The sequence below is a fragment of the Cyrtonyx montezumae genome, unplaced genomic scaffold (assembly GCF_038088225.1).
Source record: "Cyrtonyx montezumae isolate F1298 unplaced genomic scaffold, pur_monq_1.0 scaffold_13, whole genome shotgun sequence".
In the NCBI taxonomy this organism is placed as follows: Eukaryota; Metazoa; Chordata; class Aves; order Galliformes; family Odontophoridae; genus Cyrtonyx; species Cyrtonyx montezumae.
This window is the reverse complement of record NW_027071859.1, coordinates 16766151-16782678: the sequence shown is the minus strand read 5'-3', so window position 1 is coordinate 16782678 and position 16528 is coordinate 16766151. Positions and strand designations below refer to the sequence as shown.

The window sequence follows — 16528 nt, the reverse complement described above, 5'->3', positions numbered from 1 at the left end:
TCAGTTAACTGCAGCCTGGCTGTGACATGTCCCAGCACTACGGCTTCCAGCTGCGCCACGTGAAACACAGAATCGTTTGAGGCCATCCAGGCCAACTTCCCTGTGCTGATCGAGGACACCTACAGTGAGATCAGGTTGCTCAGAGCCTCATCCAGCCTGACCCTGAGTGTCTCCAGACACCAGGCATCCACCACCTCACCAGGCAATCCTTTCCAGTGCTTCACTGTTGTAAAAAAGCCCCTTTCCTTATACCCAATCTAAACCACAGCTCTCTTAGTTTAAAACTATTTCCCCTTGTCCTGTCTCAAGAGATTCTGATGAAGCGTGCCCCTTTCTTTCTTACAGCCCCTCTTCAGCTGCTGAAAGGCTGTTCTCAGTCACCTTGGAGCCTTCTCTTGTCCAGGCTGAACAGCCCCAGCTCTCTCAGCCTGTCGTGGTTCAAGAGCTCTTCCATCCCTTGGATCACTTTGTGGTCCTCCTCCGGACACGCTCCACATCTCTCCTATCTCAGCCAAAGGCACTTACTCAGGGATGCATTATAAAGGAGGCCAGCATCATGGGTTCTGCAGCCACCTGTCTGCCCACCTGATGTAGTAACAGGGCAGTCAACCCAGCTTTCCTTGAGTTCATTGCAGAAAACAAGGCTGCAAGGCTCATGAGCTGGTCACAATAAAGTTATATACATGCCACTGAGGAACAAGTCTGCATTCATGTGAAAATAGCACACAGATAAGCAAAAAGCTATCTTCCAACCCCTCAATGCAGTACCATTTATCCTACCTTTCTTTCCTTTAATCCTGGAGCAGCTGCAATATTCCCCTTATCTGTGTTACTGCTGCCAACATGACATTGCTGGAACCACTTACATACATTTTAATACTGCTTCAACACACTGAGATTTCCCACTAGCTGCAGTAAACGGGCTCGTGTTTTTGGACCAAAAAGCATTGATTTCACTTCTCACTTTTAGATACATAATATGTGGGGGAAAAAAAAATGCTATAAAAATAAACATTTTCTAAAGGAACTGCGTGTTCTCCCTCCACTCCCTGGAGTGTTTTCTATTAATATTAACATTTCCCCCCCCCCCCCCCCCAGTGTAATCTCCCAAGCAAGCTCTTCACAGAATCCTTTTACCGGCCCCAAATTGCTTTTTTCCTGGCTGACAAAAGTACTTCTGGATAGCAAAGCTTTCAGCCTTTCAAGAACACCTACAGCACTAAAGGGCATGTGTTTAAAGGCGTGCACAGTGAGACTCTCACAGCCACAGCCACCCCTCAGTGACAGAATGCATTGTGCTATGAAAATGATGAATGGTGGTCGGCGGTGTTATCGTGTGTTATTCCCGACAGCCCGGAGATGGGAGCTGCACTGGGTGTTTATATTCCTCCAGAGAGGGAACAAAACAAGGTGGTTCGGCCCCGTTTCCGAGGTCACACACTACATCAGGGGATGCTGAAAGCAACTGCGGCGGGCAGCCCCTTCCCTGTATTATCCCCTCATCCCCACGCTGGAAGGCTCTCACAAGGGGAGGGCACTGCCTGGTCTCCTCCTGGCAGCTCCCCACTCTGCTGCGGGGTAAAGGTGCTGTATGTGGAGAAGGAGGAACAGTCTTGTGCTGATTTCTGTTTAAAGGGAAGAGAGAAGATGGATTAGATCGGGTACTGTGGACTAAGAGCAGCACTGGGAGAAAGCAGTCACCTTATGCTACGTTGAGAAATACGACTTCCTGTGGCACATGAGACAAATAAATAACATTTGTTGCTGGCCATAACTGCTGTTTACTCCTGTAGCTGTACCTGGAAAAATCCCATACCTTTACTCCAGGACCAGGGTAGCTCCTGCATAACTGCAAAGCATTTACTGACAGACGGACACGTGGGTTTAGGTCCACTCCGTGTCACTGCTGAAGAAACAGAGGCACAAAATCAATGATCTGTCCTGTGCTGCAGAGCAGCAGAGCAAGGAATAAATGCTGAATAACAACCGCAGTAACAGTGCTGCTCACGTGTCCTTAATGCCAGCAGACGACACACAAAGAAAAGAAAACCACATACCCCAAAGTCAAATTAATTTTATTAATAAATCACAGGAGAAAACTGCTACATTTTGCTGAGAGAAAACCAAAGCTTTATGTACTAGGCCAGAACGAGGGAAGCTGCATGCTAAAATGCTGATTATGTAAATTTATCTTATGAACATTTTTAGACAAGAATGAAGTAGGGCTTATTCTCTTTAATTAAAAACCAGAATCCTACATAGCTCATTAGCATTGATTCAGAGCAGAATGAATATTAATGCAGCCCACCTCTCCCAAGTCTACTTGCCAAAAACATCAAGAAAAAAAAGGTCAGAAAATGGATTCTTGAGCACCTGTCAATGTAGATGGCTAATGTCACTGCAAGGCATCTCTGGAAGGCCCTAGAGATCATAAACGTCTTTTTGACCAGAAAAAGATAACTGTTAGGATCTGGGGATGAGAGGCAGGCCAGCTTTACTTCAGTCCCCAGGCAAATGATGGAACAATAGTCTGAAGAAGACTCGGGGAAATGTTACTGCTTTCTACAAGTACCTGAAAGGAGGCTGTAGCAAGGTAGGAATTGGCCACTTCTTCTGGGTAACTGGTGATAGGATGACAGATAAGGGCCTCAAACAGTGCCGGGGGCATTCAGGTTGGATGTCAGGAAGCACTTCTTCTCAGAGTGGTGAGGCACTGGAACAGGCTGCCCAGGGAAGTGCCTGAGTCATTGTCCCTGGAGATGTTCAAGAACAGGGCAGACGTGGCACAGAGGGGCACAGCGGTGGTGTGTCACTGGTGGGGCTTGATGACCTTAGTGGTCTTTTCCACTGTTGATGACATCTTCATAAACAATTTGGATTGCCAAAGTCCGGTTTAGGACACTTGTTTGTCTAGCCTGACGACAAGAAGGCTGAGAGGAGACATAACCAGAGTTTCCCACTACAGAAGGGACTGCAAGGAAGTCAGAGCCAGATTCTTCCCAAGGCAAGAGAAAACAATCATAAGCTGTGCCAAGGGATTTGGCCATAAAGAAAAACTTCCTGCCCGTGGGAGTGGCCAAGCACTGAAGGAGGTGCCTGGACAGGCTGCGGAGTCCCCAGCACCAGAGGTTTTCAAAACCCAAGAGGCTGTTGGTCTAATTTTGAAGCCAGCCTCATGTTTCAGTGTGGGCTGAACTAGATGACCTCCAAATGACCTTTCAACCTAAAATTTTCTATGATTCTGTGAATCTAAGCGTATATGCAACTAGTAGTGTAATCAGTTGAAAGAACACCAATCACATTTATTCTACTCGGCTTCAGGCTGTTCCACCTGTCAGGTCTCAGACATCATTACTGTGCTTCTTCAGCCAAAAACTTCATATACTGCTTCCGAGCAGGAAAATCATCTGCTGGCCTGTTGTACGCTGTCCAGACCGGTTCTCCAACGAATAACCTCATTGCCTTCACATAGTTCTGCCAAAGAACAAGTCACAGGTAATTCAAGATCCCCTTCCTGTGCAAAATCCTGAAATTAATGCTTCAATTTGCACTTCTACAGCGTGAAACCATTTCAAGATGGACTGAAAACTTCACATGTCCCAGAACACTGTAGCACGACGCTGCTGTTGCTAGTTCCTACAGCCAGATTTTGTGCCTATACAGTGATGTAAGTTGTGTCACAAGCAGCACTTCCAGAACGGGCAGACAATACCTCCTGCCTGATTAAAGAAACCAAATAAATCCTGTTTTATGCAAAGCACTTTGCACAGCACCAACAGCAGCAACTAATTCCTACTTGCCTAAACCTGTAAACACTGCTAAGTGTACAAATAAGTACTTATCGTGCATTTGTACGCTCAGCAGTGTCAAGAATAAAATCAGGCACCTAAAGAATACAGCTGCAAAACCCGAGGGATTAGAATTACCTCAAGAATTTATAGGAGATTCTGGAGGTAACATTTCTGAAGTGGACATAAACATTCGTACTTCTTGCAGGTCAATGCATAACCCCTCACATTTTCTCTGGCTAGAGTAAAAGCCTTAAACTAGCAACTGCAGCTAATGCACCACAGATTTCCAAATGTAGACAGAAAAACTTGGGTTTATTATCAAAACAGCATAAATATATATGTGGGTGTGTGTGTATGTTTCTTTATAAACATAAACAACAAATGTACCTGGGCATCAGATCTGAAATTACACCACGCTCAGGACTATACCAGAAATGGGGTTTTGCCACACAGGAGACAACAGCGCGCATTTCCCTACCTTCCAGGGCTAATGCTAAGATTAAAAATGTATTTGTAAGAGTCCACAAGGGCAGGCACACAGATCAGGACTACATGTGCAATCTCACAATCCATCTGCCAAAACACTCTCCAAAAGCAGGTCACCTCCTGTGAAGTCAGCATTCAATCTAGCATACGCTAGCAGCACGCAGCGGCTCTGCAGCTTTAAATCATTCTTTCCCTGAAGGTGAATTTTGCACTTATGAAGAATGCCACTGCTGTACAAAGATACGCTCTGTCTGTCCCTACAAAGACACGCAACACAGAGGGATCCAGCTCCACACCACAGCTGACAGCAGGGGCAATTGTGTGAGGGACAGCTGCAGGGTTTGGCTCTCAGGCCACTGTCACACAAGGTATGCTATGGATACCACGTGGCAATGACTTGCAGTTACAGCTGATGAGATGAAGCTGAATTTGTGACCTGGAGATGATCGGTTCAAATGCTGTGAATTATTTAGTATTTTTCATATCCCTACTTCATATTTAATATGCTTTGCTAATGAACTGCAAGTCTCAGAGCATAGAGTTACTAATAAGATATATACTCGCATCTATTTGTCATCCAAATTTAGGGTCATTTCTGATAACATACATTCTCATCCAGTGTAAATCGGTGATATATGCCAGCAGGGAGGGTTATCATGTCTCCTTTCTCCATGGAAATCCGGATCCATTTGTCATCCTTGTCTCGAACATCAAAATAGCCAGAGCCATCTAAGATGTAACGAATTTCATCATCTAGGTGCAAGTGCTCTTCATAAAATGTTTTTATCTGGGGAAAGGAGATGTCTATTAACACTGAATACAGAAAAACCGCAAAGGAATCTAGCTGAAACACTTGGCAAAGCAGACAAAAGCTTTCAACGATGCCGTGATTTAACTAACAGATGAAACCAACAGGCTTAAAACAGCCAATCCAGCCAGCCAGACCCAGGGCTCCAAGTACTTTTTATCCATGCTAGCACAGGTGTGCCTGAAACACTTCTCAGCCTTTATTGATTCAGCATGGCAGTGCCCTATCTTTGTATAATGCTGAGCTCACCCAGGGCACTGAAGTGACTTTGTAATTCACCTTGTAAAAAACTTAAAAATCAGTGTAACAGAACCAGCTTAAAACAAACCAGTCAGTGGACAGATTTAATGGAAATATGGAAATGCCACCAGGCTGCAGTATTCAGATCAGAACAGCAATCCAGAGCCCTGAGGCAGAGAGAAATACACTCCTTCTAGAAGACTCGGGGCCTGGCACTGCTTGTGTTCATCTGCTTTGAAATAGCCAAGCTGTTTGCTTCACAAGATGTGTTAACTTGGAAGGGAGACATACCCTCAAATTCCATGACGTTAACATTCATTTTGAAAAGATGAAACTCTGCAGCAGCCAGCAGGACATCTCGGCCTTCAAAGCCCAAGCACAGCTGGCAACAGCCTGCCCTCATCCCGGTTAGGAGCTCTGAGTATCAAAAGGACACAAGCAGCCTAAAAACTTTGCAGGCAACCTACAGAAGCAGAAGGCCTGCCCCTTCCTTATTTTAGAAACAGTATTAACATTTATTTTACTGAAGTTAAAGACTTCAGTACAAGATGTATTTTAAACATGAATTTCATCTCTGAATGTGCATGCACTGAACACGTTAAGAAGCTGACTGTGTACTCCAGCAGCAGATTTCAGCGTGGAAATCCTCATTCAAAATAAAGGCCTGCATACCTTTTCATCATAATTTGGCAGCTTGTCTTTATGTATAGTTACTATATCCATCCAAGAATAATTTTCTGCTTCCCGAATCTCTTTCAGACGTGGGTCAGTCTCATAGTTATCAGCATCCAGCTACAAAAAGGCAGAAAAAAAATGCATTCAAACACAATCACTTCAGACACAATTCAAGATAGATAGTACTGTGGAAAAACAAAGTTGCTGAGAGTATCAACGGGCAGGCAGATAACAGGGGTGAGCAGTTTACATTAGCTCCTTACAGGTACACAACCCACATACCAATGCCTTCCAAGACTGAAAATTGAACACGAGTGCACAACTACTGCATGCTCAATGATGTACCAGATACTACTAAGTCCAGCAGTTACTATTTGGTTATCATGGGAAGACCAAAACAGATAAAAACATGAGGTTTCAAAACCAGCATGGATATCCCATGATAGCTTGTCATTGAAGGGAACCACACTTGCCTTTCCACGCTGCTTCAATAACCTGATTCTCACTCAGAAGCCAGATGGACTGCATTTACCTATACCCAGCCCCACAGAATCCATCTGGGAGGCCGTCCTGCTGCTGCTGTGGCCATTTCTGAGGTTCAGAAGTGCTGGCAGACACATATGGGTTGGTACCAGTTCTTCCAGCACTGCTTCCTCACCCATCGTGACTTGCCTGCCAAGCACACAAGCTTATTGTCACACACATATCAGCAGCACAGCAGCAATAAATAAGATTAAATTAGAAAGGAGTAAGTTTGAGGTCTTTGCTGATTGTGTCAGAAATTAATAAACTGTTCTGGATACACTTCATATTTTCTGCCCTCGCGACAGATTTCTGAAAGTGGGAGAGATGCTAAAAACAGACAAGCTGAAGGTTACCTGAGGTTTCAGAACGGCAAGATTTGTTACGGTTTATTAACTCTTGCAGCATGTCCCTACCTTGCACAGCCTGCAGAGTACTTCAAAGGCTGCAAGCCTCACTGCCAACACTCATCCTCATCCCCACAAGGCATCACCACTCTGCAGCTCTGCTTGTGCTGTGCTCCTCGAGCCCAGGAGGTATGATTATTGGGAAGAGAAATCCTGAGCTCTTAATGAATACATTTTGCAGCTGAGGCATGACTGATTTATGGTTTGTACTAGGAATTCTCCATCACGAAGCAATTCTGTCTGAATCACCCCAAGAAGAGCACTGTCAAATGTCTCCTACAAATTACAGAATCATAATGGTTGGAAAGGACCTATAGGGAGCATCACATCCAATCCACCTGCCAAGGCAGGCTCCCCACAGCAAGTCACACAGGTGAATAGATGTTCAGGTGGATGTTGAATACTTTCAGAGAATGAGATTCCACAATCTCTCTGGGCAGCGTGTGCTAGTGCTCTGTCACCTTCACAGTAAAGAAGTTCTTTCACATGTAGACATGGAACTTGCTGTGTTGGATTAGTCCCCCTTTGCCCTTTGTCCTGTTGCTGCACGTTGAAATGAGCCTGCCCCCATTCACGTGACTCCCACACTTCAGAAATGTATAAACATTGACTTGATCACCTCTCATTTTTCCCAGGCTGAACAGTCCCAGGTCTCTCAGCCTTCACTCACAAGGGAGATGCTCCAGGCTCCGATCATCTTTGCATCCCTCCTCTGAACTCTTAGAAGTTCCCTGTCGTTCTCGAACTGGAGCTCAGAACTGCATGCAGTACTCCAGATGTATCTTCACCAGGGCAGAAGAGGGGTCGGTCTTTAGACCTGCTGGCTGCACTGTACTGCACCCCAGTATACCACCAGCCAAGGGGCACTTCGGGAACCCCTAAGCCCTTCTCTACAGAGCTCCCCTCCAGCAGCTCAGCCCCAGACGGGCACCGGAGCGTGCCACGCCCAGCCCAAACCATTCAACCCCTGCGTGGTGTCCGGTACCAAGGACACAACGAGGACACGGCGTGAGAACACGAGGAGCCCCAGGACAGCCCGCCCCGCAGCCGCCTCAGGGCCGCGGCGCCATGACGCGCACCGCCCTCCCGCCGTCCCTCAGCCGCGTCCCGGGCTCACTCTGCGGTAGGCGACGCCGAGGCGGCGCAGCTGCTCCAGGCTGACGGCGCGGTTGGGCTGCAGCCTGTGCGGAGCCCGCTGGTCCTCCTGGGACTCGTCCATGTACCATGCCTCCACCATGGCGGCGCCGGCAGCTTCCGCGGGGCCGGGCGGCAGCGGCACGCCCCGCAGCTGGGGCCGCCCTATGGGGACAGCGCCGAGACCTCGGGCAGCTCCCAGAGGCCTCCTGTTTTTCGAAAAGAAGCCCAAACACAGCCACAGCTTTAATTCCTATCTCCTGAAAGCTGTCTGTTGAATGACATTAACCTCCGAGGTTCCAGTTCCCTGTGAAGAATGGCTTGAACAGCCAACGTTCTCATTCTCAAGCCTCTGTTATGTCTGCTTTAGAAATAGTTTCCACTTTCCATCATTTAATCTGCCAATGTTGCTACTGTCCTATGGGTGTTCCTCTATTCTTAATTTCCAGAACGAGAAATAAACATTAGTATCAAACATTAAACTGCTTCCTATTAAATCTGTTTCCACAAAGTCCTTCAGGCAGTAAAACAACTTAAAACACACTGTTACACTGCGGCTACCACTTACCCACCATTATCTAAACCGTTTCCTCAAAACTGCTGCTTCAAATAACAGATTTCCACGCAGCAAGTAGGATCTGCACACTGAACACGACACTTACTATGGTAACACCTCTTCAGTTCGTTGTCTGTCACAGTTACAACTGTTTCAACTAGAGATCTGATCGGGATCACTACCTGCTTTCCTCCAAGTCAAACTAAGTAAAAAGATGGACAATTCTGTACGCATACACACAGGTTGCTCTGAAACTAACACCTCCTATATATTTTCATTGGATAACATGAAATAACACTGTTTGATAGATCAAATTCTCAGCTACAAAACATTTTTCAACATAGTTGTCACCATTAACTCTGCAGTTTGGACAGCAATGAACAAGAGCCTGCAGAGTTGCTCAAGAAAATCCACGTGGTCATCTGAATGCAGATTGCCTTTCACAGCACCGTCACCACTGCTGAAATGCACCACCGACCACCTCACTGTGCTCACGTCCACTGTTTGGTCCCCATAAATATTCAGGAAGTGTTGATGAACGTTACTGGGCACAATTTTTTCCACATGAAGGAATTCAATTGCACATCTTGCTCCACACACACTTCTATCTCAGATGCTATTTTGCCCAAGTGCCCCTCTGCTGCCATTGATCACATGGCAACAAAATGTAATGGAATACTGTCAGGAAGGTTCAGCCTCTACCACCATAATACCAGCATCCATCTCTGACATCGTGGGCCAACACAATGAAATAGGTAGCATCACTTCCAGAGCAGCCCTTTGTTTGTGTATATACACAAACATACGCAAAAGTGTGAGTGTATGTATGTATGTATGTATATATATATACACACACACACACGAAGATGTATACGTATGGGCATATATGTATATACAAGACTGGGCAAGATTTAATCAATGCACTACCTCACCTCTACAGGTGCAATTCCTGTACAATTATAGATGACACATCTCTCTCACCTACTAGTTAATAGACTAGCTAGTTTCCTAGCTCCATCACAATTCATGTGACACTGAATACCTAGAAGCATGCACTTTGCCTCAAGTAAGGATATTAAAAGGAATGAGAACCATTAAGAAATCAAGCTTCAGCAACTTCAACAATCTGTACTGCCATTAACAAATACAAAAAAAATTCAATGACTTCTAGGTTAAGCACTACTATTCAGTAGTATTAAGGTGCCTTACAAAAAAAGTTGATGATGTAGCAAATGTTTGCTCTTCCAACATAGATACATAGAAAGTAACACTTGCTGAGCAGCAGTATTCAGTCTCAAATTCAAGTGCACGCTAGCCATTCCACTAATCTCATCACTGACTAGAAAAAATTAAGTCAAACACTTGACAACTCAGATGATCAGCTTCTCCAGATCTTCTAGTTCCATCTCAGATAAAATGGCCAATTGTTTCCTTTGGCTCATCAGAGGACACTGCTGTCAGAATGCCAAAGCTTATTAATGAGGGTCTCCATGCCACATCACCAGTCTCTTACCATACCACCCAACCACCTTCACCCCCTCAATCATTTTGCACCATTAATACATCCTTCTGTACTAAAAAAAAAAAAAAAAAAAAGAAATTTATTACATAAGAGGGAAATAAAAACACACAGGATAAAGATTTAGTACCATTTCTTCTGAAGTCTGTCTTTACGTTGAATTCAAGTCTTTGAGAATGCTCAAAAACACTGACAGCAGCACTTCAGTAAGTGGAGGAAAAAAAGCAAACGGTTTATCATCAACTAAATATTGACCCGATTGTAAAACAGCATAGATGAAAATGCATTTTTTTCTCCCCAGAAGTTGGTGTACATTTAGCACTTTGAGCTAGAAATAAGCACAGTTCAAAGTTCAAATCTGAAGCAACAGCAGTTCAAACTGTCACTGCTACATTAGTCCTTTTTTTCCAACTGCAGCAGTCTCTAGTCCCAATATGTCACAACTTTTGTTTACTAGCACCTTCTCTTGCTAGTCTGTCAGCTTCCTCATTTCCTTGGAAACCAGCATGACCAGGAACGTGCATCTGTTAGGGCAAAAGTATAAGAGTGTCAGACATGAAAGAAATCAAGAGTACGTACATGAAACTTGAGCACATAACACCCTCCTATTCATAACACTCATAGATACATTAGGTTGGAAAGGACCTACAAGATCATCTAGTCCAACCATCCTCCTATCGCCATCCCTACTCACTGAACTAATAATCAAATCCCTTAGCACCTCATCTAAACGCTTCTTGAACTTCTTCACTGTAGCACCTCTTTCCTCTTTAGAGGTGCTCACCTCACATTAAGCCTTTATGTGTTCTTCCCAGTAATGTTCAAAACCTCTCTTCAAAGAGCAAGAACTGGACCGCCAAATTTCAAAACCCAACTTTATGAAAAGCGGTGGACTAGCTAAGGACCACCTAACCCAGCCTTAAAAAAATTAAACAATAAAAATAAAAATAAAGGCAGAAAACAGTACTAAGACTTTGTAACTAACTCAGAAGTCCTACTTTCAGATGAAAGCAAAAGGGTCTCCGACACTCAGCCTCCAGCTTTTCCCAGAAAGCTACCCCATTAAAACCAATACTGTGTAATCACAGCACTCAAATATCTGTTTTCAGAAATTGAAATAATTATTAGGCAATTTTTAAGTAGTAACAAGAAACAACAAAAAACATGAATTTTAACAGATCGGATAGTGGTTACAAGAGACTAGCTTACACTGAAGTGATAATCTTACTTGCTTTAAATAAAACAGGCAGATTCATTGCATTTATAGATGTACAGCAATCCACTGCAATGGTCATACTTGAGTTCACAAGCATATTTAGGATGTCATTAGGAACAACAAATGAGGTGCTCACCCACTGAATTTCTATGCCTTTTGATAGACTATCAAGTTTTTGGAAATCTTCTTTATTTATCACGCTTCCTCCTGAACTTGTTCTCCAGCCATTTGTTTTCCAGTTTTCAACCCAGCTTGTTATACCTACGCAAAGGGAGTATTATCATAAAATAAAAGCCAATAAAGGACATCTGTTTAACAAGTCTTTCAATATATTAATTCCACACAAAGTCTCAGGCAAAAGCATCACAGAAAATATTCTTGTTTGGTTTACAGGATTATGTTTTTCCATTATTACTTGAAATAGCAACAGTGCTTTCCTGAACAGATTACAGTTTTATATACACATTCTGCACATAAGTATGACATGAACTTCAACACACTGGAGCTAAAGATTTTGCATGATTGTACAATAAACTAGAACAAGTTTGTTTTGTGGAACTGAAGACAAATGCATACATACAAACAGATGACCACATATTTTAAGATTTCTGTTGGCTAAACAGAACACTTAAGAGAAGGAACACGAGCAGATTTCTAGAGAACAAGATGTAACATTCTGGCCATCCATATGTGGAATACAGGGAAACTCAAATATAGCTCACATTTGTATACAGATAGTTTCTCCAATCCAAGAAGTCAAAATAAACCAAAATGAAACTGTAAGGTCACTACACCAACTTCTCAGTACTCTTTGAGGACATCCTTAACAGAATGCCCAAAACCAATATTTTTTTCTAGCCTGCATGTGTCATACTGAATATATTAAGACAAAAAACCTTTCATTACTTCTGTCATTCTTCACTTTTACAGGCAATTTGTCTCTAACTGCAGACTAACTCACGCAGACAGAAGGCAATCCTTGCAATATGCTGCAAGTTTATCACCAAACAGACTTGTGTAATTGCATTTTTACACGTCCTCTTCCTTACCTAAGAAGTCTCCACAAACCTTGGTGTGTTCTATGTGCCTTATGTAATGAAATTATGTACAACATGTCTTCAAGAATCAAGAACACAAAAATAATGAACTTACCATTAATAGTGAACTTGCTGTCAGTGTAGATAATTAATTTCTTGATATTTTGACTCTTTGCTTGCTCAATTGCTTTGCAGGCTGCCTTAAGAACATTTCAATAGAATCACAATTCAGCACAGTATTTTTAACATGTTAACTAAAATACCAGCAAAGTACCTGATGAACTACCAAGAATATCTGCAGTCTCTCCATCAGCAAATACAAAGATGTTTTAGAACAGAGATAAATCAGAAAGAGAGCAACTTAACTTTCCCACACATTAAATAAAGTAAAATCTGATGTTCAGTTCATCACTGCAGGACCAGTTCTCTGCACGTTTGCTTAGCTCTCTAAGGTTCTCTTAACAGCCCATCAGCTTCCAGGCACCTTTACCATAACTTTGGAAAGTGAGGATTCATATCAGCTCCAACTGTCTGGAACTATTCCCAATCATTCTTTCTTGGTGCTACAAAACAAAATAATTAGAAAGAGGCAAGTGGCTTGGCCTCAACTTAGCACTGAAAAGCTCTGCAGCAGGTCCGACCTCTGACACACCACCACTGCCTCTGCTTGTCCCTCAATGAAAGGACTTTCTTGCAATTTTTAAGTAGGTCAGATTCCCACTTAATTCTACCTCCAAAGACACAGTCCAGGGAAGCTGCAGTACCAGAATTAAGTTCAGGTGAGAAGGAAGACTAAATATGCTGTTAAGAGCATATTTCAAAAGTAACAAAAGTTAGTCCCAGATTTATTATGTATAATAAACATCGCAGTAAGAAATCAATCACCCTTTTAACCACAACTAGACTAGCCCCTAGCCCAAAGTCTGAGACATAAACATTAAAAATACAAAGACTCAAGAACAGGGCTTTTCTAATGCAAGGCAGTTTTAAATATCCGTGCTTGACTCAATAACGTCTGGGAATTCTCAAGCTGGAGTTACTGCTTATTTTAAAGCAATAGAGAGCAATAAAACCAAAAGAAAACAATCTGTCTGAAGTAACAACTCCTGGTATTTTGTGTACTTCCCTCACAGCTCTGTAACTGGTTTCTGAAGGCCAAAGCTGAAATACTCTGGAGTACAATACTGCTTTCTACACGTGGAAGTACTTTAGGACACTTGCTACTTACGTGTATTTCAGCTCTTTGATTAGTTTGCCGTCCAGGAAGTCTTTCACTGATATTTCTGTATCCAAAGAACAAAGAGTAGTTACTCAAAATTATAGTGGTGCACACTCACTACTTGCTAGAATCATTAATAAAGCAGAGAGAATTTTCTTTTTATAAAGAAGGATGAATGGAGATTCTAGATTAAAGTCCCCCCACACAGGACAACCGGAGTATTTGGACTCGCCATCAACATGCTGTTACTCTTGCTACCTTTTGTGCACACATACAATTACTTTAACTTTCTGCAATCCTTGAATCATAGCTTGATCCATTTAACAATATTATTTCCAATCATTTTTTCCACACCCTTACTTCCCCGAGAAGCCGATTTCTGGTTTTCCTCAGTAACTTGTTATTCTAATAGCCCCGTCATTAATATGAATTTCAACAACAGGGCTTCATACTCAAAAAACAGGCTGGCACTGTGAAGCAGACTCAAAACAAACATTAGCAAATACATATATATATAACAGAAATGACTGAATTACTTACAAGGGGTGGCCTGGTCCCCAGTAGACACCTATTCCAGCACGTGCCCTGTTACGTCCATTACCCGAACAACAGCCATCTGTATAAACAACTGCAAAGTCACCTACAAAACAATCACCAAAAGCAAAAATGTAGGCAGTCCTTCACAGACACAGGCTCTTCAAGCAGAAAGAAACACCAGCCCAAACTTCCTTCCTGGACAGCCCTTCAAAATCTATCATCTAGAAATATCACTCATTTTAATCAGTAATGCAGAACACCAGAAGTCCCACTGCAACTTTACCCTCTCAATGATCCCAAATCAAGTCAGGCTCACAAGGCACCTTCATGCCAAGTTTCATATCCTCACTACAAGTCTTGCCCTCTGTCAATGTTAAAACTTGCCAGGTACATCTGCTTTAAAATCAAGGCACATGCGAACTACAACAATAGTGATCAAGTCAAGCCATACCTTGATACCAGTTAAAGTTAATTAAAGTTATACTAAAAGACAATACAAAAAAAATATTATGGCTCAGATTTCAATTTTAAAAAGAAATGTTACGCTTGGCCCAGTGTTTTCATACACAGACCTCCCTAAGAGCTTTCTAATAATTACAGTTATATGTGAAAAAGTAGAAAGAACTCAGATGAATTAATGGATTAACAAAAGAACTTACCCATATATGAAAATTTGTCTTCACTAACTAATGGTGCTGAGTGTCCCTCATCGTGCTTTGCACGCTTTACACTATGTTCTTCATTTGTAGACTGCTCATATGGCCTTTTGCATGCATTGCAACACAAGACATCCGTCTCCAGCTCCTCTCTCTGGCTAGCATTTTCCTGTGCCACAGCTGAAGCACCATGTGTCTCTTCCAAAAACACAAAATAAAGAAATTCACCCATGTACACAAGCTCCCACAGATCAAATAATACCTAAAAGAAACGTACAGATGGAGAAAGCTTTTCAAGGTAAGGGAAAAGGCCGTTGGACTGATGATCCTTACAGGCCCCTCCCATACCAGGACAACCTACGATGCTACGCTACCTGTGGGCACGGACTGCTGCCCACTCGGGTGCCCGGCGCCCACGAAGGCCCAGGCTTCTGTCTCGGTGGCGAACTTCTTGAAGCTGGCGGAAGGGAACCTATTCACCTGCTGCTGGCACTCCGCCCTGAAACACAGCGGGTGGGGGGGGGTGAGGACGGACCGGCACGCTTCCCGGAGCGGCCCCGGCGGCCAAGCCGCAGCTCGGGCCTTACCAGGTACGATAGACGCCCGTCTGCCGACCCTTGCGCACTGCGTAGAACATGCTGCCGCCTTTGGAGACAAAACAGGAGCGGCTGAGGAGCGCGACAAGCCACCGCAACATAGCGCAGCCCCGCCGCCATCCGCGCCCCCAACCCCGCGGCCCCCGCCTCGGGCAGGCTGCGCACCCCGCCGCCCAGCACAGCGCATGCGCCAGGGCCGACCGCGCATGCGCTGTAGAGTCCACGCCGCTATTCTGCGCACGCGAGGCTGCTGCAGAGGGGAGGGAGGAAAAGCGTCGCTACGGGTCGCGAGTGGGGTCAAAATTATGGGGAAGCGGCGCATAGAGTATCGCGTAGGGAGTCAAGACTCGAGAAAGGAGCGCTCAGGGGGTTCTCACAGTGTCACAGAATCACAGAATTGTACGGGTTGGAAGGGACCTCTAGAGTCCAATCCCCTGGCAAAGCAGCTCCCTAGCCCAGGTTGCACAGGTAGGCGTCCAGGGCTTGAACGTCTCCAGAGAAGGAGACTCCCTGACATCTTCTCTGTGATTCTGTAATAACACAGGCGTCCACTTGGAAAGTAGTTGCAACATTTAAGATGTTATTGCCTACACAGTTTGGGAAAAACACACCACCTTTCTGCCAGGATAAATATCTGCATTGTCTCCTTCCTGCTTATACGTAAAACCTCATGCTGAGGATCAGAGCCCCAGCTAGAAAACAAAACAAAAAACAAACAAACAACAACAAAAACACAATAAAAGCTCACTGGTGCTTCCTTGCCAATGATCTTGGTCCTGCAAATTGTTCCAGCAGACCCTTCATTCTTAGCAAGCCATAAAAATCAATGCAGAACCACCCAGGAATGAATATACCCTCGAAGTTGTTGCAAAATCCTCATTTACCCTTCTTATCTTGAAAAGCACTTGGGGAAGGATCATTACGAAAAGATGGCGCATACTTCCAAATACGTAGGTCACTCCAAAAGTAATGCCTCCTATTTACTTCGATGGAAATTTCAACAGATACGAAGAGAAAATAACACTATTTGGTAAACTCTCATCTTCAAAACACTTACTTTCAACATAGTCACCACCACTAACCGTGCATTTTCACCAGCAATGAACAAAACTTGAATGCTATGACTGTA

General features: G+C 43.8%; 2 protein-coding genes across 2 annotated transcripts; both read right to left on the bottom strand.

The window, feature by feature from the left end:
• Window positions 1-3196: 3196 nt before the first annotated feature.
• On the bottom strand, window positions 3197-8180 carry ADI1 (acireductone dioxygenase 1). The gene is made up of 4 exons (XM_065731142.1): window positions 8047-8180; window positions 5998-6117; window positions 4885-5064; window positions 3197-3474 (listed from the first exon to the last, which is right to left on the bottom strand). Exons 1-4 carry the CDS (start codon window positions 8164-8166, stop codon window positions 3352-3354), a joined length of 543 nt encoding a protein of 180 aa, XP_065587214.1. The 5' UTR covers window positions 8167-8180; the 3' UTR covers window positions 3197-3351.
• Window positions 8181-10076: 1896 nt separating this feature from the next.
• RNASEH1 (ribonuclease H1) lies at window positions 10077-15528 on the bottom strand. The gene is made up of 8 exons (XM_065730746.1): window positions 15391-15528; window positions 15178-15302; window positions 14807-15001; window positions 14151-14250; window positions 13620-13674; window positions 12507-12591; window positions 11491-11615; window positions 10077-10662 (listed from the first exon to the last, which is right to left on the bottom strand). The coding sequence occupies exons 1-8, from the start codon at window positions 15498-15500 to the stop codon at window positions 10576-10578; spliced, it is 882 nt and encodes a 293-aa protein (XP_065586818.1). The 5' UTR covers window positions 15501-15528; the 3' UTR covers window positions 10077-10575.
• Between the last annotated feature and the right edge of the window lie 1000 nt (window positions 15529-16528).